At 40.1% G+C, this 15,883-nt stretch overlaps 1 protein-coding gene across 1 annotated transcript; it reads right to left on the minus strand.

The window, feature by feature from the left end:
- Nucleotides 1-1,143: 1,143 nt before the first annotated feature.
- K441DRAFT_693284 (uncharacterized protein) lies at nucleotides 1,144-4,714 on the minus strand (the record flags this gene model as incomplete). The annotated part of the gene is made up of 3 exons (XM_067652639.1): nucleotides 4,478-4,714; nucleotides 1,209-4,433; nucleotides 1,144-1,166 (listed from the first exon to the last, which is right to left on the minus strand). Exons 1-3 carry the CDS (start codon nucleotides 4,596-4,598, stop codon nucleotides 1,144-1,146), a joined length of 3,369 nt encoding a protein of 1,122 aa, XP_067508631.1. The 5' UTR covers nucleotides 4,599-4,714.
- Nucleotides 4,715-15,883: the final 11,169 nt, after the last annotated feature.

Below are 15,883 nucleotides of genomic sequence, written 5' to 3' on the forward strand. Positions count from 1 at the left end.
TAAGGTGCTTTTAGAGGCTTTAAAGGCCTTAAAGGCTTTAGAGCTAAAGATATATAACATTTTTTAGGCGGTATAAAGACGATATTTTACTAACAATTTAATAATTAAATAGACGGCGATAATATTGAAGCCTTTTAATTGACTACACTAAATATTATAGGCTTCCTGGCCACGTCGCTGCTGTTTACCGCAATATCCAAGCGTTAAATGAGGCGCTAGCACCCTTGCTAACTAACTCGAGACTTTAATACTAAGCTCTATACGGTATAGAGCCTCTAGATTGGCTTATAAGGCGTGCATATATAAAAAGTCCTAGAAAACTTGCCACATAAAGGGATGAAGTCATTCCGGATCGAGCCGCGGAGGTATTAATTAGGGACCGTACCCCCTAGATTTGGCTTAGCTCCCACCACATCAAGTCACAACCCTGCTCCTTAACCAATACGTCTGTAGTAGGATTAAAGCCTATCTTAATGACCGTTTTAGCAGAATTTTCCTTTCCTTCTGGCATCGGAACTGTTCTATGACGCATGTGACAGTATAGTGAAGTAAGTTACCTTCCTTACTAATAAAGCTGGCCGATTCGTGGGTCTCTACGTTATGGACTGGGAGGTTCATTTACTGCAGCTTGCTAACCGGAAACATTTGTACAATACTATTTCGTCCACAGCCTTACTGCAGACTGAGTGAATATATATGTACACGAAGATGCTGCTGTTCTATGGTCTTAGTCCCTGCTAGTAGTTAATATCCGATCTTCATCTTCCGCCTTGACGCCGGCCCGTTCAGGAGTAGCGGTCGCCCTGTCTTGGCTGTCCTGTCCATCCATACTTATCCTTCACATAGATATCCTTATTGCTTTTGTTCAAGCCATTTGGTACAATGCCGGCCCGTACGTGGCGCGATTTAGGGCTGCAATCTGCAACCCGCTCTTGGATATATGGCATTTATGTATATACTGGTTCTACATATCGCAGGTGGTGCTGCTATGGGTTGGGACCAGGAGAGGAACTGGCATGGTCGGTTTAGATGAGACCGGTTAGGCACTGCTTCATCCAAGCTAGCGATCAGTTTGAGCATTACAGAATTTATTGAGATTGTTATCTTGTCCTATCTATACATATTCTTCGCTCCTAGCACCCCCTAGTTACAGTCGGAATGAGAACCTGTAATGTCCGTCACATAGTGCTTTCTCTAAGATAGCTTACTCAGTGGCGCATCTCCTTCATCTTCCATCAGTGCATCTCCTTCGTCTTCCATCGGCGCATCTACTTCATCTTCCATCGATGCATCTTCATCTTCCATCGACGCATCTCCTTCATCTTCCATCGACGCATCTCCTTCATCTTCCATCGACGCATCTCCTTCATCTTCCACCGGCGCATCTCGTTCATCTTCCACCGGCGGATATCTGAAATCCCTACTCAACTTATAGAAGGTCTCATTTCTCCTGGCTAGTATATCGTGATCACTGACGCCCGGCACTGTAGAGGTGAAGAATGCTCTACTAGCTTCTTCACAACTCATGAGCTCTAAGCAGTGAAAAACTGTCTTGTCGTGTCCTCTCGAATGGATAGCCCACACACGTGGGGAATGTTCGCCGTTGCTGCTATAGGAGACTTCGACACGTGGAGCAATGGATCTGTCAGTTATGGTAATGCCAAGGTCAAATAGTAAGAATAGAATGGGGTTCGTCATCTCATTGAGAACGAAGTACGACCCGTTGCGGAGGGGGACCTTCGCTTTCTTGGAGCCCTCCGCTTCCCCGGGGGTGGAGGCCTCCGCTTCCCCGGGGGTGGGGGCCTCCGCTTCCCCGGGGGTGGGGGCCTCCGCTTCCTTGGTGGGGGCCTTCGCATTCCTGCGGCTGGGGGCCTTCGCATTCCCGCGGCTGGGGGCCTTCGCATTCCCGCGGCTGGGGGCCTTCGCATTCCCGCGGCTGGGGGCCTTCGCATTCCCGCGGCTGGGGGCCTTCGCATTCCCGCGGCTGGGGGCCTTCGCATTCCTGCGGCTGGTCGATGAGCCAGAGGCATTCCCCCTCTTACGTTTGGTCGGTACGTCGGAGGCCTCCTGTTCATTACCAACCGTCGTGAACTCCTCATGGAAGATAGCCCCAGGCGTTATAGCAGCACCCTTGTTCTTAACCTGTATCATTACGCAACCGCATTTCGAAGGGTCCAATGGCTCGTTCTCTCCGCCAAAGTAGATAGGCAATAGTATATCGTACGTCGGCTGGTTCAGAGCTAGCTGTAGTGCGGCGCTGCGGCGTAGCAGGTCAGAAAGTAAATCTGGAAGGACCTGAGGGGAAAGATTTGCATCAGTAGGAACAAAATGAGTGAAGTTCATCCTGGCCCCAAGTATCTGCGGGTCTACTTCGTTGATGAATTTGTGACAGTCTTTGACATACAACGCCTCTAGAAATTTCTTCACTGTGAATGATTTCATGAATTTCGGACTAGATTCTGAATTGGGTGTACGACTAGATATAGACTCGGGTTCTTGAGGAGGTTCTCGATTAAGAAGAGAAACTCGCCCTTGACGGCATCGAACCCAGTCGTGAGCAAGGACCAACAGCAAACGTGCGTATAGCTCTCCTTTGAGGCCCTTGTCGACTAATCCTTTGTCGAAAAGTTCTCTAACGAGAGTTCTAATGCTTGCGGCCCAGACGTGCTCGTCGCAGAGGTATTCCATCGCAGCTTTGGCTACGATAGGCTCCGAAGGGGTTATGGTGTGCATGGTTTCTGCTTCTTCATCTATGGAAATGACCACCCTCATATATGAATTGACAGCGGTCCCTATGAGAGGTAATGTCTTTGAGTTGTGCATACAAGGGTCCAAGGAGAGGCGGAAGGACAATGCCGCAAATACGTGATTCACGTCGCGGGGATCGTACAATCTTTGCTGCACGCCACCGAGGAGTTTCGCTCTGACAACTTCGTTCATCTCTTCGGGATCATCGCTATATGCAAACCACAATCGTCTACCAAACATTGCCATGTGGTTTGGCTCACCAAAATCTGACAGATTTTTGCGAAGTTCGTTTCGCATCCTAGTTGGATCTTGCATAGTGCTCCTGTCCTGAATATCAAGCCGAAGGGCCAGAAAGGGAGGAATGCGCTTCAGCTTAGCGGTGGATTTAACAATAAACCGAAGAGAAGGATCCTCTGCGTAGTCGCCAGCCGGTCGAGCATTATTTAGTGGCAAAATCGTTCCCACCTGGGATTCAGTAGAAACGATGAAGAACCATATGGGAGATTCTTTTAGACAGCTCATAATTCGATTGAGCGCAATATACTGCCCGGAATGTATCTCTCCCGACTTTCCTGTTTTCAACAAACTTGAGGCTTCATCAAAAACAACCACCAGGGGCGGGCGGCGCACATCCTTGCGCTGAAACCTGTTAAGATTATCCAATAATTTTCGGACAGCTTCCAGGAGGCCTTTCAAATGATTTTTCTCTTTGTTAATGAGCTCAAGGCGAATAGCAGAGTCTGCTTCATCATCGAACACCTGCCGCCAACTCGAGACGTTGATCAAGTTGTTAGCTATCTCTCTCGCTCTTTTGGCAACCGACTTGCAGAACTTGATGCGAGGCTCCGGCCGGCAATCCAGGGACTCAGATCCAGAATTGTGCGCCATCTCCTCATGCATGAGAAATGCCAGGTCCTCAAGGGTCGGAGCAGACCGTTCTTTGACCCAGGTATTCAAAGTCTCAAAGCTAGCCTGGAGCAGTCCTACTGCTAGACTGTGGTACCACGTTACGCTCGCCCTACTTTTTGGATATTTTCTCGATGATCGACTGAGCGAGTCAGTCAAAATACCATTCTGGACATCCGACGGCTGCTCTCGCATAAGCGACAGTATCTCATGGTCAGCAGGTGGATAGCCAAAGGTGCCTTCCTCCCGGAGGACATAGTTGATCATAGGGGAACTTTGGCCGAAAGTGTCTGTCAACCTCGATTTACCCATGCCACTACTCTGGATGAATACCAATGTCCTCGCGTAGAACTCGTTATTCTCTGGTAGTAGTTTTTTATCGAAGTCCAAAATGACGTCATTCAGCGCCTTTAAGGAGTCCGGAATGAAGGCACTTGCCCAATCATTTTTCAAGGATTGGACTGTACGACTGTTCACTGCGGCGGTAGTAGTGCCGACGCTGTCTTCTGTGGGAATCACCGTCGGGCTGTCGAATTCTTTGAGAAGTTCGACAACGGTGGCCCAGATATCAAGCTCAGAGGCCTCGGAAACTACCTTTTTAAGTAGTAAAGGCAAATGAAGCCTCAATGCATCTGGAAGTCTCGCCGAATCAACCCATGCATCTGCAAGTTTGCGAAGCTTGGTGGCCAAGTTGTCGGGCCAGTCGGGAAATGTGATAGAGCGAGCTAGCTTGCTGTCGGAAAGCCTGTAGAGAAGGTATTTGAGATGAGGCATGGTATCTATTACTTTTAGAAGTGAAAAGCAGCTAGTTTGAGTTGCGTACCTTCACTTAATGCTGCAGATGGGGTATGCTCTTTTGGGAGACTAGCACGGATGAAGCTGATAGTCGCTGCCTCAGAGTTTGTCTTGATGATTTCTTCCTGTTCCGCAGTAAAGACAGCCATGGTGCGCGGTGTGTCCAAGCTAAGCTGGATCGTAGACCTCTGCTAGTTCAGTATGCACGTCCGAAAGGCAAAGTCTTGCCACACATCCAGTAGGTTGTTGGAATAGCCAACGCAGCCCTAAGTGGAGAGGTGAGTAGAGAGGTGGGGAGCGATTAAAAATTAGACCCTCTGCCAAGGAGCTTACATAATCCAAGGACAATTTCCAAACTTTCTTATCGCGCTCGGACTTCTTCTTGGATAGTAACCGTCCAGGCGCGGACGGTCGGGGCGCCAATCCCAAAATAGCTTAGTATACACGAGGTCTTGGCGCCCAAGATATCTTCACTCTTAATTGACCACGTCGACCTTCAACACCCTATCGCTTAATGAATGAGCGAATATCTAGTAAGCTAGAGCTTTATATTAGCTATATACGTTATAAACTAACTTATATACTAGATTTTTAATCTAATAGCTCTTATAAAGCATTTAATATACCTCCCAAGTAAGTAATTTTTTAAGTTATATAATTTTTATATATTTTTAGAAAAAAAAAGCCTCTAGAACTATTTTTAAATTAATAAAGATCTATTTTTTCTTTTCTCGGTTTTATATTATACCGCTTACCAGTTTCTTAGTTATTTTAATATATTGGCTTTAAATTAACGATTTAAATTTTTAAAAATTCTTAGGAAATTTGTTTCTTGGTTTTATATTATACCGCTTACTAATTCCTTAGTTATTTTAACATATTAGCTTTAAATTAATGTTTCCATTTTTTAAAACTTTTTAAGAAATTTATTTCTCAGTTTTCTACCCTATTAATTACTTAATTATCGGATTTTCTGACATCCTATGCTTCCTTTCTTACTAAGAAGAATTATTTAATATATAGCCTATTACTTTATTTTTTATTTTTTCTTATTTTTTCTTATTTTTTCCGAGAATTATTTTAAATTTTGGGTATTAGATCTACTAGTACTACTATAATTACTACTACTATAAGGTAAGGATGTAGATAGGGAGTCCAATGATAGAACAATAGGGTATATTGTATAGTAGAGACGAATCCTTAAGGGAAAAGGAGGGGTCTAAGGTGCGAGGTAAGGGGTTTCCATAGGTACGTGCAGCGCACGTGCCTCACAGGCGAGTCGCCTGCGGGTCGCCTGTACCTCGCAGCTATATAGCTATCTACTTAGGTTTCACCTAATAATGCCCCCCCCTTTAAAAAGGGTCGTCCCCGATCCTTTATATGCTTAGGCCTCGATAAAACCCTATAAAAACCTTTAAAAGGAAAAAATTAGAAGGGAAAAAGCGTCCTAATTTTGCGTATAGAGAGATAGGTGGTATACTTGCGCGGCGTAAAGATGTTAAGGAACTTCGACCGCCAGTTAAAGTTGTCTAATTGGTTAGATTTGGCTTGCTAAAACTTCCCTATATTTTACCGAGCTAATAGCGATTTTATATGCCCGGTATAGAAAATCCTAATTAGTCTATTTAATAGGTAGAGCCAATAGCTTAATACTATCGCCCGAATTTAGTAGATAAGAAATATTCTAAAAGCTTGCTTATATAGGCAGGTCACTAGTACCTCGTAGGTAGATTATAGGTTACTTACATGCAGCCAGATTTATAGACGGTAAGGCTATATACCCGGTAAACCCGCCGCTAACCCTTACTTTAGCCTTGCGCTATACCGGCGTAGCGCTATATATACTTCGCGGGTAGGTTATAAGTTACTTATATACAGCCAGATTAGGACGGTAAGGCTATATACCTATTAAATCCACCACTAACCTTTACTTTAGCCTTATGCGTTATTTATATAATATATACGTGGAATAGTGTATAAGTTATCTATATAGATTACTACTAGTAGGTTACTAGTAGGTTGTAAACCCTAGTTAAAGGACCCCGGTTATAAACAGATGTAGGATAATATAAGTCATCGGTATAGGTCACTACTAGTAGGTTACTAGCGGGTTAAAGACCCTAGTTAAAGGACCTTAGTTATAAACAGACCTGTTTAGTATAAGTCGTTAGTATAGGTTACTATTAGTAGGTCACTAGCGGGTTATAGACCCCGGTTAAAGGACTCCGGTCTTAGACGGACCTATTACCTAGCGTATAAACAGTTTATAAAGGTGGTATAGAGTGACGGACTAGGTCTAGGCCCAGGAGAGTACTTTTTAATTACTTTAGGGTCACTAGCGGTGCGCCATAGCCTCGCCTGCGAGTCGCCTGCGAGTCGCCAGGTTGCGGTAGAGTGTAGCTTATATAGGATATTAATAAATTAAGCTTTACCCCATATATATACCGCAACTCTTACTATAAGCATTAGCTTATTCCTTAATCCCTTAGGACATCCTCTACCTTTCTTTAATATAGGCTATATCTTAGTAGTAGTAGCGCTTGCCTTTCGCTTACGCTTTAGCTATAAGGCTAGGTAGTAGTATACTAGCTTTATAAAACGGTCTATAAGGATAAAGAGGTGTCTTAAATTTAGGGAGATCTATAATAGAGTTAAGTAAGTAATACCGCTAGGCTTATATAGGGGCCTTAAGGGCTATAGCTCACTATAAGGTGTATAGCGGTGCGATTTAAGCGTTAGTAGGTATTGTGGTACCTAGGTATTTACGGAGGTCCTTAGTAAGGCTAGACCTTATTATACCTTAGGAGTCCTTAAGTGTTACTAGCAGGAACTCGCCCTTAGGTAGTTACGTGTGGAGCGTATAAAGGCGTCCCTTATACTCTATAGATGGACTAGTAACTTAGGGGTGTTCCGTAAAGGCCGTTTCAGCTAAGGTAGCTACTACTACCACTTACTATAGCATAAGGCTCTGCGCAAAGCTAGTACTAGTAAAGTAATATGCGATATATAGGTCACTTATAGGGTTGTTATAGGGGACCGTTACCTAGGCTAAGGGTCTAGCGCTATAGGTTGGTTAAAGTCTTAATAAGAATAGTAGGACACTCTGGTCCGCCAGCGCTAGGTTATTAGTGTAGTAGCGCTAGGACCACCTATAAGGTCTATAACCCGCAACTTTTATATAGCATTAAGGGTTAATTTAGCACCTATTGTCGTATTAAGTATATAGGCGGACTTTACCCTAGGGCGTATCTATCGCAATATATACTATAATGCGTTCCCTTTCCCCCTATCTAGCGTTGGGTCGCGATGCGCCTATATAAGGTATGCGTTTAGGGGTATATGGTATCCGAATCTTTAGGCTTATATATAGGTTATTAGTATAGGTCACTACTAGCGGGTTACTAGCAGGTTATAGACCCTAGTTAAAGGACCCTAGTTATAGACGGACCTGTTTACTAATATATATTATTAGTATAGGTTACTACTAGTAGGTCACTAGCGAGTTAAAGGACCCTAGTTAAAGGACCCTAGTTATAGACGGACCTATCTAGTATAAGTTATTGGTGTAGGTTACTACTAGTAGGTTACTAGCGGGTTAAAGGACCCTAGTTAAAGGACCTTAGTTATAGACGGACCTGCTACCTAATAGTTAGGTATTATTTATAGCGGTTTACCGCCAGTGTTCTTTACAATTACTACCTACGTTCTTCTTGCGATGTATAGGCGTATCGCCAGCGTCTAGGGGGTCCTCTAAGCCATCTAGCTGTTAAGTAGTCTCCCCTAGAGCTTAGTTGGGAAAGCGTCGCCTTTCTAAAGTTCCGTCCTCTAAACCTGACCCTACGAAGCCTATACTACGACCGCGCTTTAAACGTAAGGATCTACCACTATTAGCTACGCGGTCTTTCGCGAGCTTTATAGTATAGAGCAGTTGCTCTACACAGCGGATTTCTGCGAAAAGGTCTTTAGTGGTTCTTACCCGTATAGCAAAGTTCTGGCGGAAGAGCTCTGCTTATAGGTAGGTTAGGAGGCATAAGAACTAAAAGTCTACCTGCTAATTAGGGTCGACAAAAGGGGTGTATAAGAAGAGGTCCTTTAAGCTACGCATATAGGCTAAAAAGGTGTTAAACTTTTAGTTCTCCTTTATTACAGTCATATAGTATACAGTAGCATTTTTAAAGCGTCTTACTATAGAGTTCTTAATCTAGTCTTGGACTATAGTCTTAAGTTCGTCCTATAGTAGAGGACCCTTATCTTTGGCGCCTAGGCGGCGATATACTAGTTAGGCAACTGTCTTCTCTTTTACAAAACCTTTAATGGCTTAGCGCGTACGTCACTTATAGTTATAGTTAGCGTTATTAATCTTAAATCAATTCTTAATTACGGCAATCTATTAGTTAAACTTCTGTTAAGTAGTACCACTAATATTAGGTGGTAACTTCTTAACTAGGGCGTTAAGATTCATTTATTATATACATTCGCTATATAACTTATGCTCTTTACTAAAGGGGTAACAAAAGGTTAAATCGATAATGCTCTATAAGTTAGCTATTTTCTTAGCCAGCTTATCTAGCTCCTTTAGGTTAGTAGTATTTAGTAGGATGCTAGTAACCTTACTAAGCTCCTATTAAGCCTAGGTATATAAGTCAAACTAGTCTCTAGCGTTTATAGATATCTAATCGTCTTAAGATTCGGAAGGTCGCGTAAATTCTGCTAATGTGCTTCTAGCACTAGATCCTAAGGCGTTCTACAGTCGTGTCGCTAGCGTGTCGCCGTTAAGTATAAGCGTCGATCTTATCTTCGGAGGCATTATAGATTATAGAAAATTAAACTAGCTATCCTCCTAAAGGGATTAGTAAGGATTTAAATATAAGGTAAAGATGTAAATAGGGAGTCTAATAATAAAATAATAGGGTATATTATATAGTAGAGACGAATCCTTAAGGGAGAAGGAGGAGTCTAAGGTGCAAAGTAAGGGGTTTCTATAGGCATGTGTAGCGCATATACCTTACAGGCGAGTCGCCTGTACCTTATAGCTACATAGCTATCTACTTAGGTTTTACCTGACAACTACTAATAAGGCAGTATATAAGAAAAGATAGTTATTAGAAAAGCCCTTAAAGGTATATTTTTTCTTAGTAGCTCTAAAAATATGCTAATTTTATCTAGGAGAAATAAGATAAAGACCTTAAGGAGAAGTTAAGGTAAGAAAGATTGCTTTTTTTTGGTTTTTTTAATATTTTAGGGCTAGCTTCTAGGGATATAAGGACGTAGATCTTAGATGCTATACCTATTATATTTAGAATATAGTAAGTTTTTCGCTATTTTTTAGATAAAAAATAACTAATTTAATATTTTTTAGCATATGCCTAAAAAGGCGATTAATGGTACTAAGGAACGTAATACACTTTCTTGCGGCTATAACTACGAAGTATATTATTAAAAATTCCGATAATAGTAATATAATTTCTTACTTTAGCTAGGAATTTATTCTGGAGCTCTAGTGTATAAAGAAAGGGCTTTAGGAGGTAAGAAATCTAGTTTATTTCTTATATATTTTAATAAAACTAACTTTTTTTAGGGAAATTCCAACCTTAACAAAAATAAGAAAATGCCTAAGGCCTTTAGCAGACATAGATCTTACCTTCTTTCCTTTTTTAAGATTTTTTTTTGTTTGTACTAACTTAATAGCACGAGTAAGTCAGATCCAGGGGCACGAAATACGTGTAGTATCGTATGCTCTTTTGGATAATGGTAACTGTCTCTTATATTAAGGTAGACTACGTAGTCTATATACTAATGCGTCCTTCCCCTAATTAGTTAGTGCTTTATAAGTGCACTAGACGCGTAAGTAAGTGGTTGGTACACTAAACGCGTAAATTCGTACCTGGCGTACCAAACGCGTAGGCACGCGGTTAGTACGACAGGTGCTATAATTATACACTGGCGGTACTTAAAAAATAAAACCACCTATATATAGCCTCCGTAATTGCTCTAATGGAACCGTAAAATATAAAAGAAAATACACGGGAAATAGAACTATAAGATGCAAAGAAAGTATATAGAAAAACCCCTCCCTAAGGTACCTTCTGGGCTGCCTTCTAAACGGTGCTCCAAGCTAGCCGTAAGTTAGATCTTAAGGGCCGCTAAGGCGCTAGTGCTAAGCGAGCTAATAGCGATTTTCTGTGCCCGGTATAGAAAATCGTAATTAGTTAATTTAACTACCGTAGTAAAATATAGTAGAATTTAGTAGGTTACGTAAGTCCACTAAGTTCTACCGCAGCTTTTCTACCGTTTTCCACCTATACCGTAACATAGGCAGTCTGCAGTAATCTAGGGTAATTTGCCTATACCGATTGTCTAATAGCTTATAGTCCGTAGAACAGACCGTATAACAAGCCGTATAGCCTTTTAACGGGCCGTAGACGTACTATAGGTACTCCATTAATCCTATTCCACCTATTCCATAACTTCTAGGTTAAGCCTATTTATATTAATTAGGGTTTTAAGAGCTTAACACAGCTTTGCCTTAGTTATAGCGTCTACTAGGTTATTTCCACCGCTGATCCATTTAACCTCTATAATCTTACGTTATTTATAGGCTTAACGTAAGCATATTAGGTCGACCATAAGCCTCTTCTCTTATATCATACCTAGCTTAACTAAGCAGTCGTAGAGGGACTTTAAATTGGTATATAAAACTAGGGGTAACTGCTCCAATTATAGAATCTTCTAGACTATTAATTTAATTGCGGCTGCTATATTAAAGCCATAGGCTAGTGTATATAGTTTAGAAGCTAGTACACTTCGGGTTACTTGTTTATACTTAATTAAAGACTAATATAGTATATTTATGTCCTAATTATAGTCCGTAAGTATAAGTATAAAGCCGATTTGTAATAATAGGTCCCTATTATTGGCAAAAGAGGCGTCCGTAAATACCAGTAGGCTAAGGGAATTTAGGTCTAGTGGTACAAAAGTAAGTCCCCTTGCTACATTGTTAATTTGCCACTAAATGCGCTTATTAAGCTACTTAACATTTTCTTCTTATAGGTCTACTGCCTAGGCCGCAAAAGATAGGTCGTAGGTAGATTTAGATTAATAGACTATAGCAATATAAGCGCCTCTTGCACGCTATGCAATATACTAGTCCTTTATCTTTACAGTCTTACGGGTCTCTCTATAGGAGCTAGTAAGGTCCGTAAGCTTTACTATAATAGGCCTTAGGTTTTAGGCTTAGCGTTCCTAAGTTAGCTTAATTAGGTTACCCTTTTAGGTAATTAGGCCTCCATTAAACTTAATCAGATTCTGCTTAGTTAACTACTCTTATAGTTTTACTAAAAACTTAGCCTTTTACAGTTTAGTTTCTTTAGTATCTGTAAAGGTCTAGTCTACTAAAAATAGGGTATTATCTATTTAGAGTCCAATAATACTAAGGCCGTTTAATTGGGTGTATAGGAGGTAGGCGTTATAGGTCAACTATTCCGTTTTAAGTTTGCTAACATAGTGCTAGTAATATATCTTAAACTAGTGGTTCCTATCTTCCGGTACTCCGTAGAGAGGTTTTATAACCTATAAAATTGTTTCTAGTTATAGGTTAAGCTTAGGGGGTGGCCGTATAAAGATGTCCCTACTTAGGTAGGTATTAGACTGCACATAGACTTACGAGATATCCTATAGGTAAAGAGCTACGGGTTTGCTTTGCTATAGGCCGGGCGTAAGTACAAGTATAATCTATTAGCTAACTCGTTAAATTATAGGCGATTGCGTAAGGACTAAGTCCTTTCCTTAGTCGTTATAAGCTTATATAACAAGTCTTAAATTTTTAAAGGCTTTATTAGTACTAGAGTGCTTAATTTCGTTAATAAAGTATAAGTTAAATATACGGACGCCTTACGGAATATCTTTTTCCATTATAACCGCAAAGACGCCCTTTTTAAGTAGTCCGTTAATCTCTTTACGTCGTAAGTCTATAAAAGGGGTTTCCTGTACTAGAACTAATATATCTATAGGCGGAGATTGCCTTACGGATATTCCTACGGAGGTTAGGTAATTCTTTATTACGGGGTTCTTAGTTATAGGGTGCTTTTAGGGGCGTCTTTGACCACGCTTTACGGCAGGTTTAATAGGTTTAGTAGGTTCCTAGGGGACTTCTAGAGTAGGTAGGGGTGCTCCTAGTTTATCTAGTTTGGCGGTTGCTTCTAGTTTATCTGGTTTAGTAGTTACTTCTAGTTTATTTAGTTCGGTAGTTGCTTCTAGTTCGTCTAGCTTAACGTTATTAGTATTTTTAGGCCGAAAGTAGGGTTTTACAGACGTGCTCCTAAAGCTAGTTAGGCCGCTAGGAAGTTATATACAGCACGTTTTGTTTTCTATAGCTAGTAAATAGTAGGGTCCGGTCTAGTTGCCGCTCTTACACTATATAAGGACTTTAGATTTAAGCGGGAGGTTATAAACTAAGGTTATATTAGGTCCGTTACGGTAATATAGGGCGCTATTAATAGCTTATTTAGCCCGTAATTTAACTATTTCGGCTATTACCTTCTATATTATAGCTGCTTGTTCTATAATAGATGGGGTAAGAGGGCCTAGGTTACTTATCCTTAGGTAGGCTCCGTAAACTAAAAGGGTAGGTACTAGTCCGTTAGGGCCAGCGGTATTATTAACGGCTTTTACAGTTATCTATAAAGCCAGTTCCTTTTAAATATCCTTATACTTGTCTATAATAATCTAGTAAGCTCTCTATAAAGCTAGGTAAGCTCGCTTAATAAGCCTAACGGACTAATACGCCTTAACTAGAATAGCTTTTATTAATATAGCCATAGCCGTAGTATACTACTAGAATTCCTTGCTAATAAAGTTCCTACTAGCGTTATAGGTGATATACTACAGAGGTCCAACGTATGTATTAATTTAGTAGGTCCGTAAAATATCCTAAGTATATTTTGCGGATATATTTTACAACTAACGGGCGGCTTAATAGTGGGTTGCCTTGTCAATTATATATAATACTAAACTGCTGTTAATATATATAATGTCCACGTACACTAAGTAGTTAAAGTTAAGGTTCTTATAAAGGGTGAACTTAAATCGGCCTAGGGAACGTCCGTATTTCTAGCAGAAGGAGTAGTATTTAGTTAGGTAATTAACTGCCTTTTTATTAATGTTGTTATATCTAGAGCATTTAAGGACTCTATATAGCTTTTCGGCTAATAGGTGGCCGAAATAGCAGTATAGATAGTAGATCTCCGTACTAGTAAGGTAGTATAGGTAATAGTTAAAGGATTTCTAAATATACGTCTGTAGAGTCTCTCCCTATATAAGGAATAGGTGTCCGAATTGTTATATAATTAGTAAGGTAATATGCTTACTTCCTAGGGTAGTTACGGGGCCAATTAGGGTGTCCGTAATATTATTGTAGTACACCTATAACCTGTCCATATCTGCAAGATAGTGTAGGAAAGGGGTGTCTGCTTTTACTACGTGGAAGTTAACTAGGCCAATTAGAGTCTTAACTTTAACTAATCTAATTAATGCAGTTAAGCTAATGCCAAATTAGACGTTTACAGCCCTAGTTTACGTAATATTAATGTCCGTATTGTTATTTGTGATGGTCCTATATACAAGGTATTATCTATAGCCTACGGTAGACTTCTTAGAGGCACCTATATTAATTATAACACCGTAGAATTCCTTAGGGGTGTAGCGTTCTATAGTAATATATACAAATAGGTCCTGCTTATAATCTATAACGTTTATAACGGGGTGCTTATGGAATAGTTTTTAGGCGTAACTAAGTGTATAAAGGAACGGTCGGCTAATACAGTCGTAATGTTAAAGGCTTAGCTGTCTATAAAAGGTCCAAAAGTGGTTAGAAATATCTCTAAGGTCTCTTATTCCTAAGCGTCTAAGTTAAAGTTAATTATAAGGGCTTCTATTAACTTATTAGGAGGCTCCTCTACTTCCTTTCCTTCATATTCTAAAATAAACTAGTTAATCTAGCTATTAAGTCTCTTCCTAAACTTATTATATTCTTCCTAGGTATACCTTATAGACTAATATCCTTCTTTACCGCATATAAAGCACTTCTAGCTAGTTTATCTGCGGGGGTATATTTTTATATAGGGGTTGCTACGGGGGTTACGGGGACTTAGTTAGTACGGGTGCTGCTAGCGGTAACGGCGGTCTGTAAAGTAGACGTCTAAGTCTATTTACGGATATTAAATATCTGTGGTAAAGGCTTAAGTGCTACCTAGTAGGTTTAAGACTTTATACATTACAATAGAGGAGCGTAGGTTATTAATAAGGCCAGCTAAGGTGTCTATAGGCTTATAATAGGCGTACTTATAGGGCTCTACTTCCTAGTAAGCCGTAATAAGTTTATTATACAGAAAGTTATCTATTTAAAGCTTAATATTAAGGCTATACTATAGATGCCAGAGGTCCTTAATAAGGATTTGCAGGCACTCTACGGTTGACTTTTTAGGATTCTTGTTAATTACAGTCCGTAGCTTAATCGCATTCTATTAGGTAAGGATATTACGCCTATATTCCGGCTCTTTAAAGTAGTTATATATAGCTTTATATAGTTTATTAAAGGGAACACCAAGGGGATTACTTTTAAGGTTAGTGTAGTAGTAGTTAAGTGCTAGGCCGCGTAGTATGGTAGAGTAGGCTTAGCTAAATTTCTATTTAGGAATATTAGCCTTCTAACAAAGGTCCGTAAAGATAGTTAGTTTAAAGTTAAAATTGTCGTTTTTACCGCTGTACTTAGATTTGTCGGTATAGAGCTTAGCTAGGTTAGCTAGCTCCTTGCTATAGGTCTTTAGTTAGGTAGGTTACGGATCTATAACTTACGGATCTATAGTTTGCAGATCTATAGTTTATGGATATATGGCTTACGGATATATAGTTTACAGATATATGGCTTATAGATCTGTAACTTAGATAATAGGGGTAATTTAGTCTATATTTTGGTTTATAGGGGTGTTATAATCCGTAGCTTAAGAGTAAGGTGTATTTTAGCCAATAAGGTTAAGTCTAAAGCCGTTTAGATTTATAGGATAAATTTAGTTAAGTGGGTTAGGTATAAGGCTAGCGATTACATTAAGTTTAGAAGAAGTAAAGAGTTCCTTAGTTTCTTAAAACTGGTCTAGGATTTCCTTTTTAGTCTATTCCGTTTAGTCCTTCTTATATATTGTGTTGTATAAGAACTATATAATAGTAACTTATTTATTCCTTTTAACCTATACACCTTAGCTATATAAGAGGGTCCGTAGGTTATAAATGGTAGTAGGGTTGCATGCTTTAAAGATAGCTTCCGTAAAGTCCGCGAAGTCTTCCTAGTATTACTCCTATAGGTCGACGTTTATAAGCTTAAAATATTTATATTTAAGAACTTTAAATTTAATATAGTTGTTAACGTTAGGTATAGACATAA

Source organism: Cenococcum geophilum, assembly GCF_001692895.1.
Source record: "Cenococcum geophilum 1.58 unplaced genomic scaffold K441scaffold_5, whole genome shotgun sequence".
Taxonomy (NCBI): Eukaryota; Fungi; Ascomycota; class Dothideomycetes; order Gloniales; family Gloniaceae; genus Cenococcum; species Cenococcum geophilum.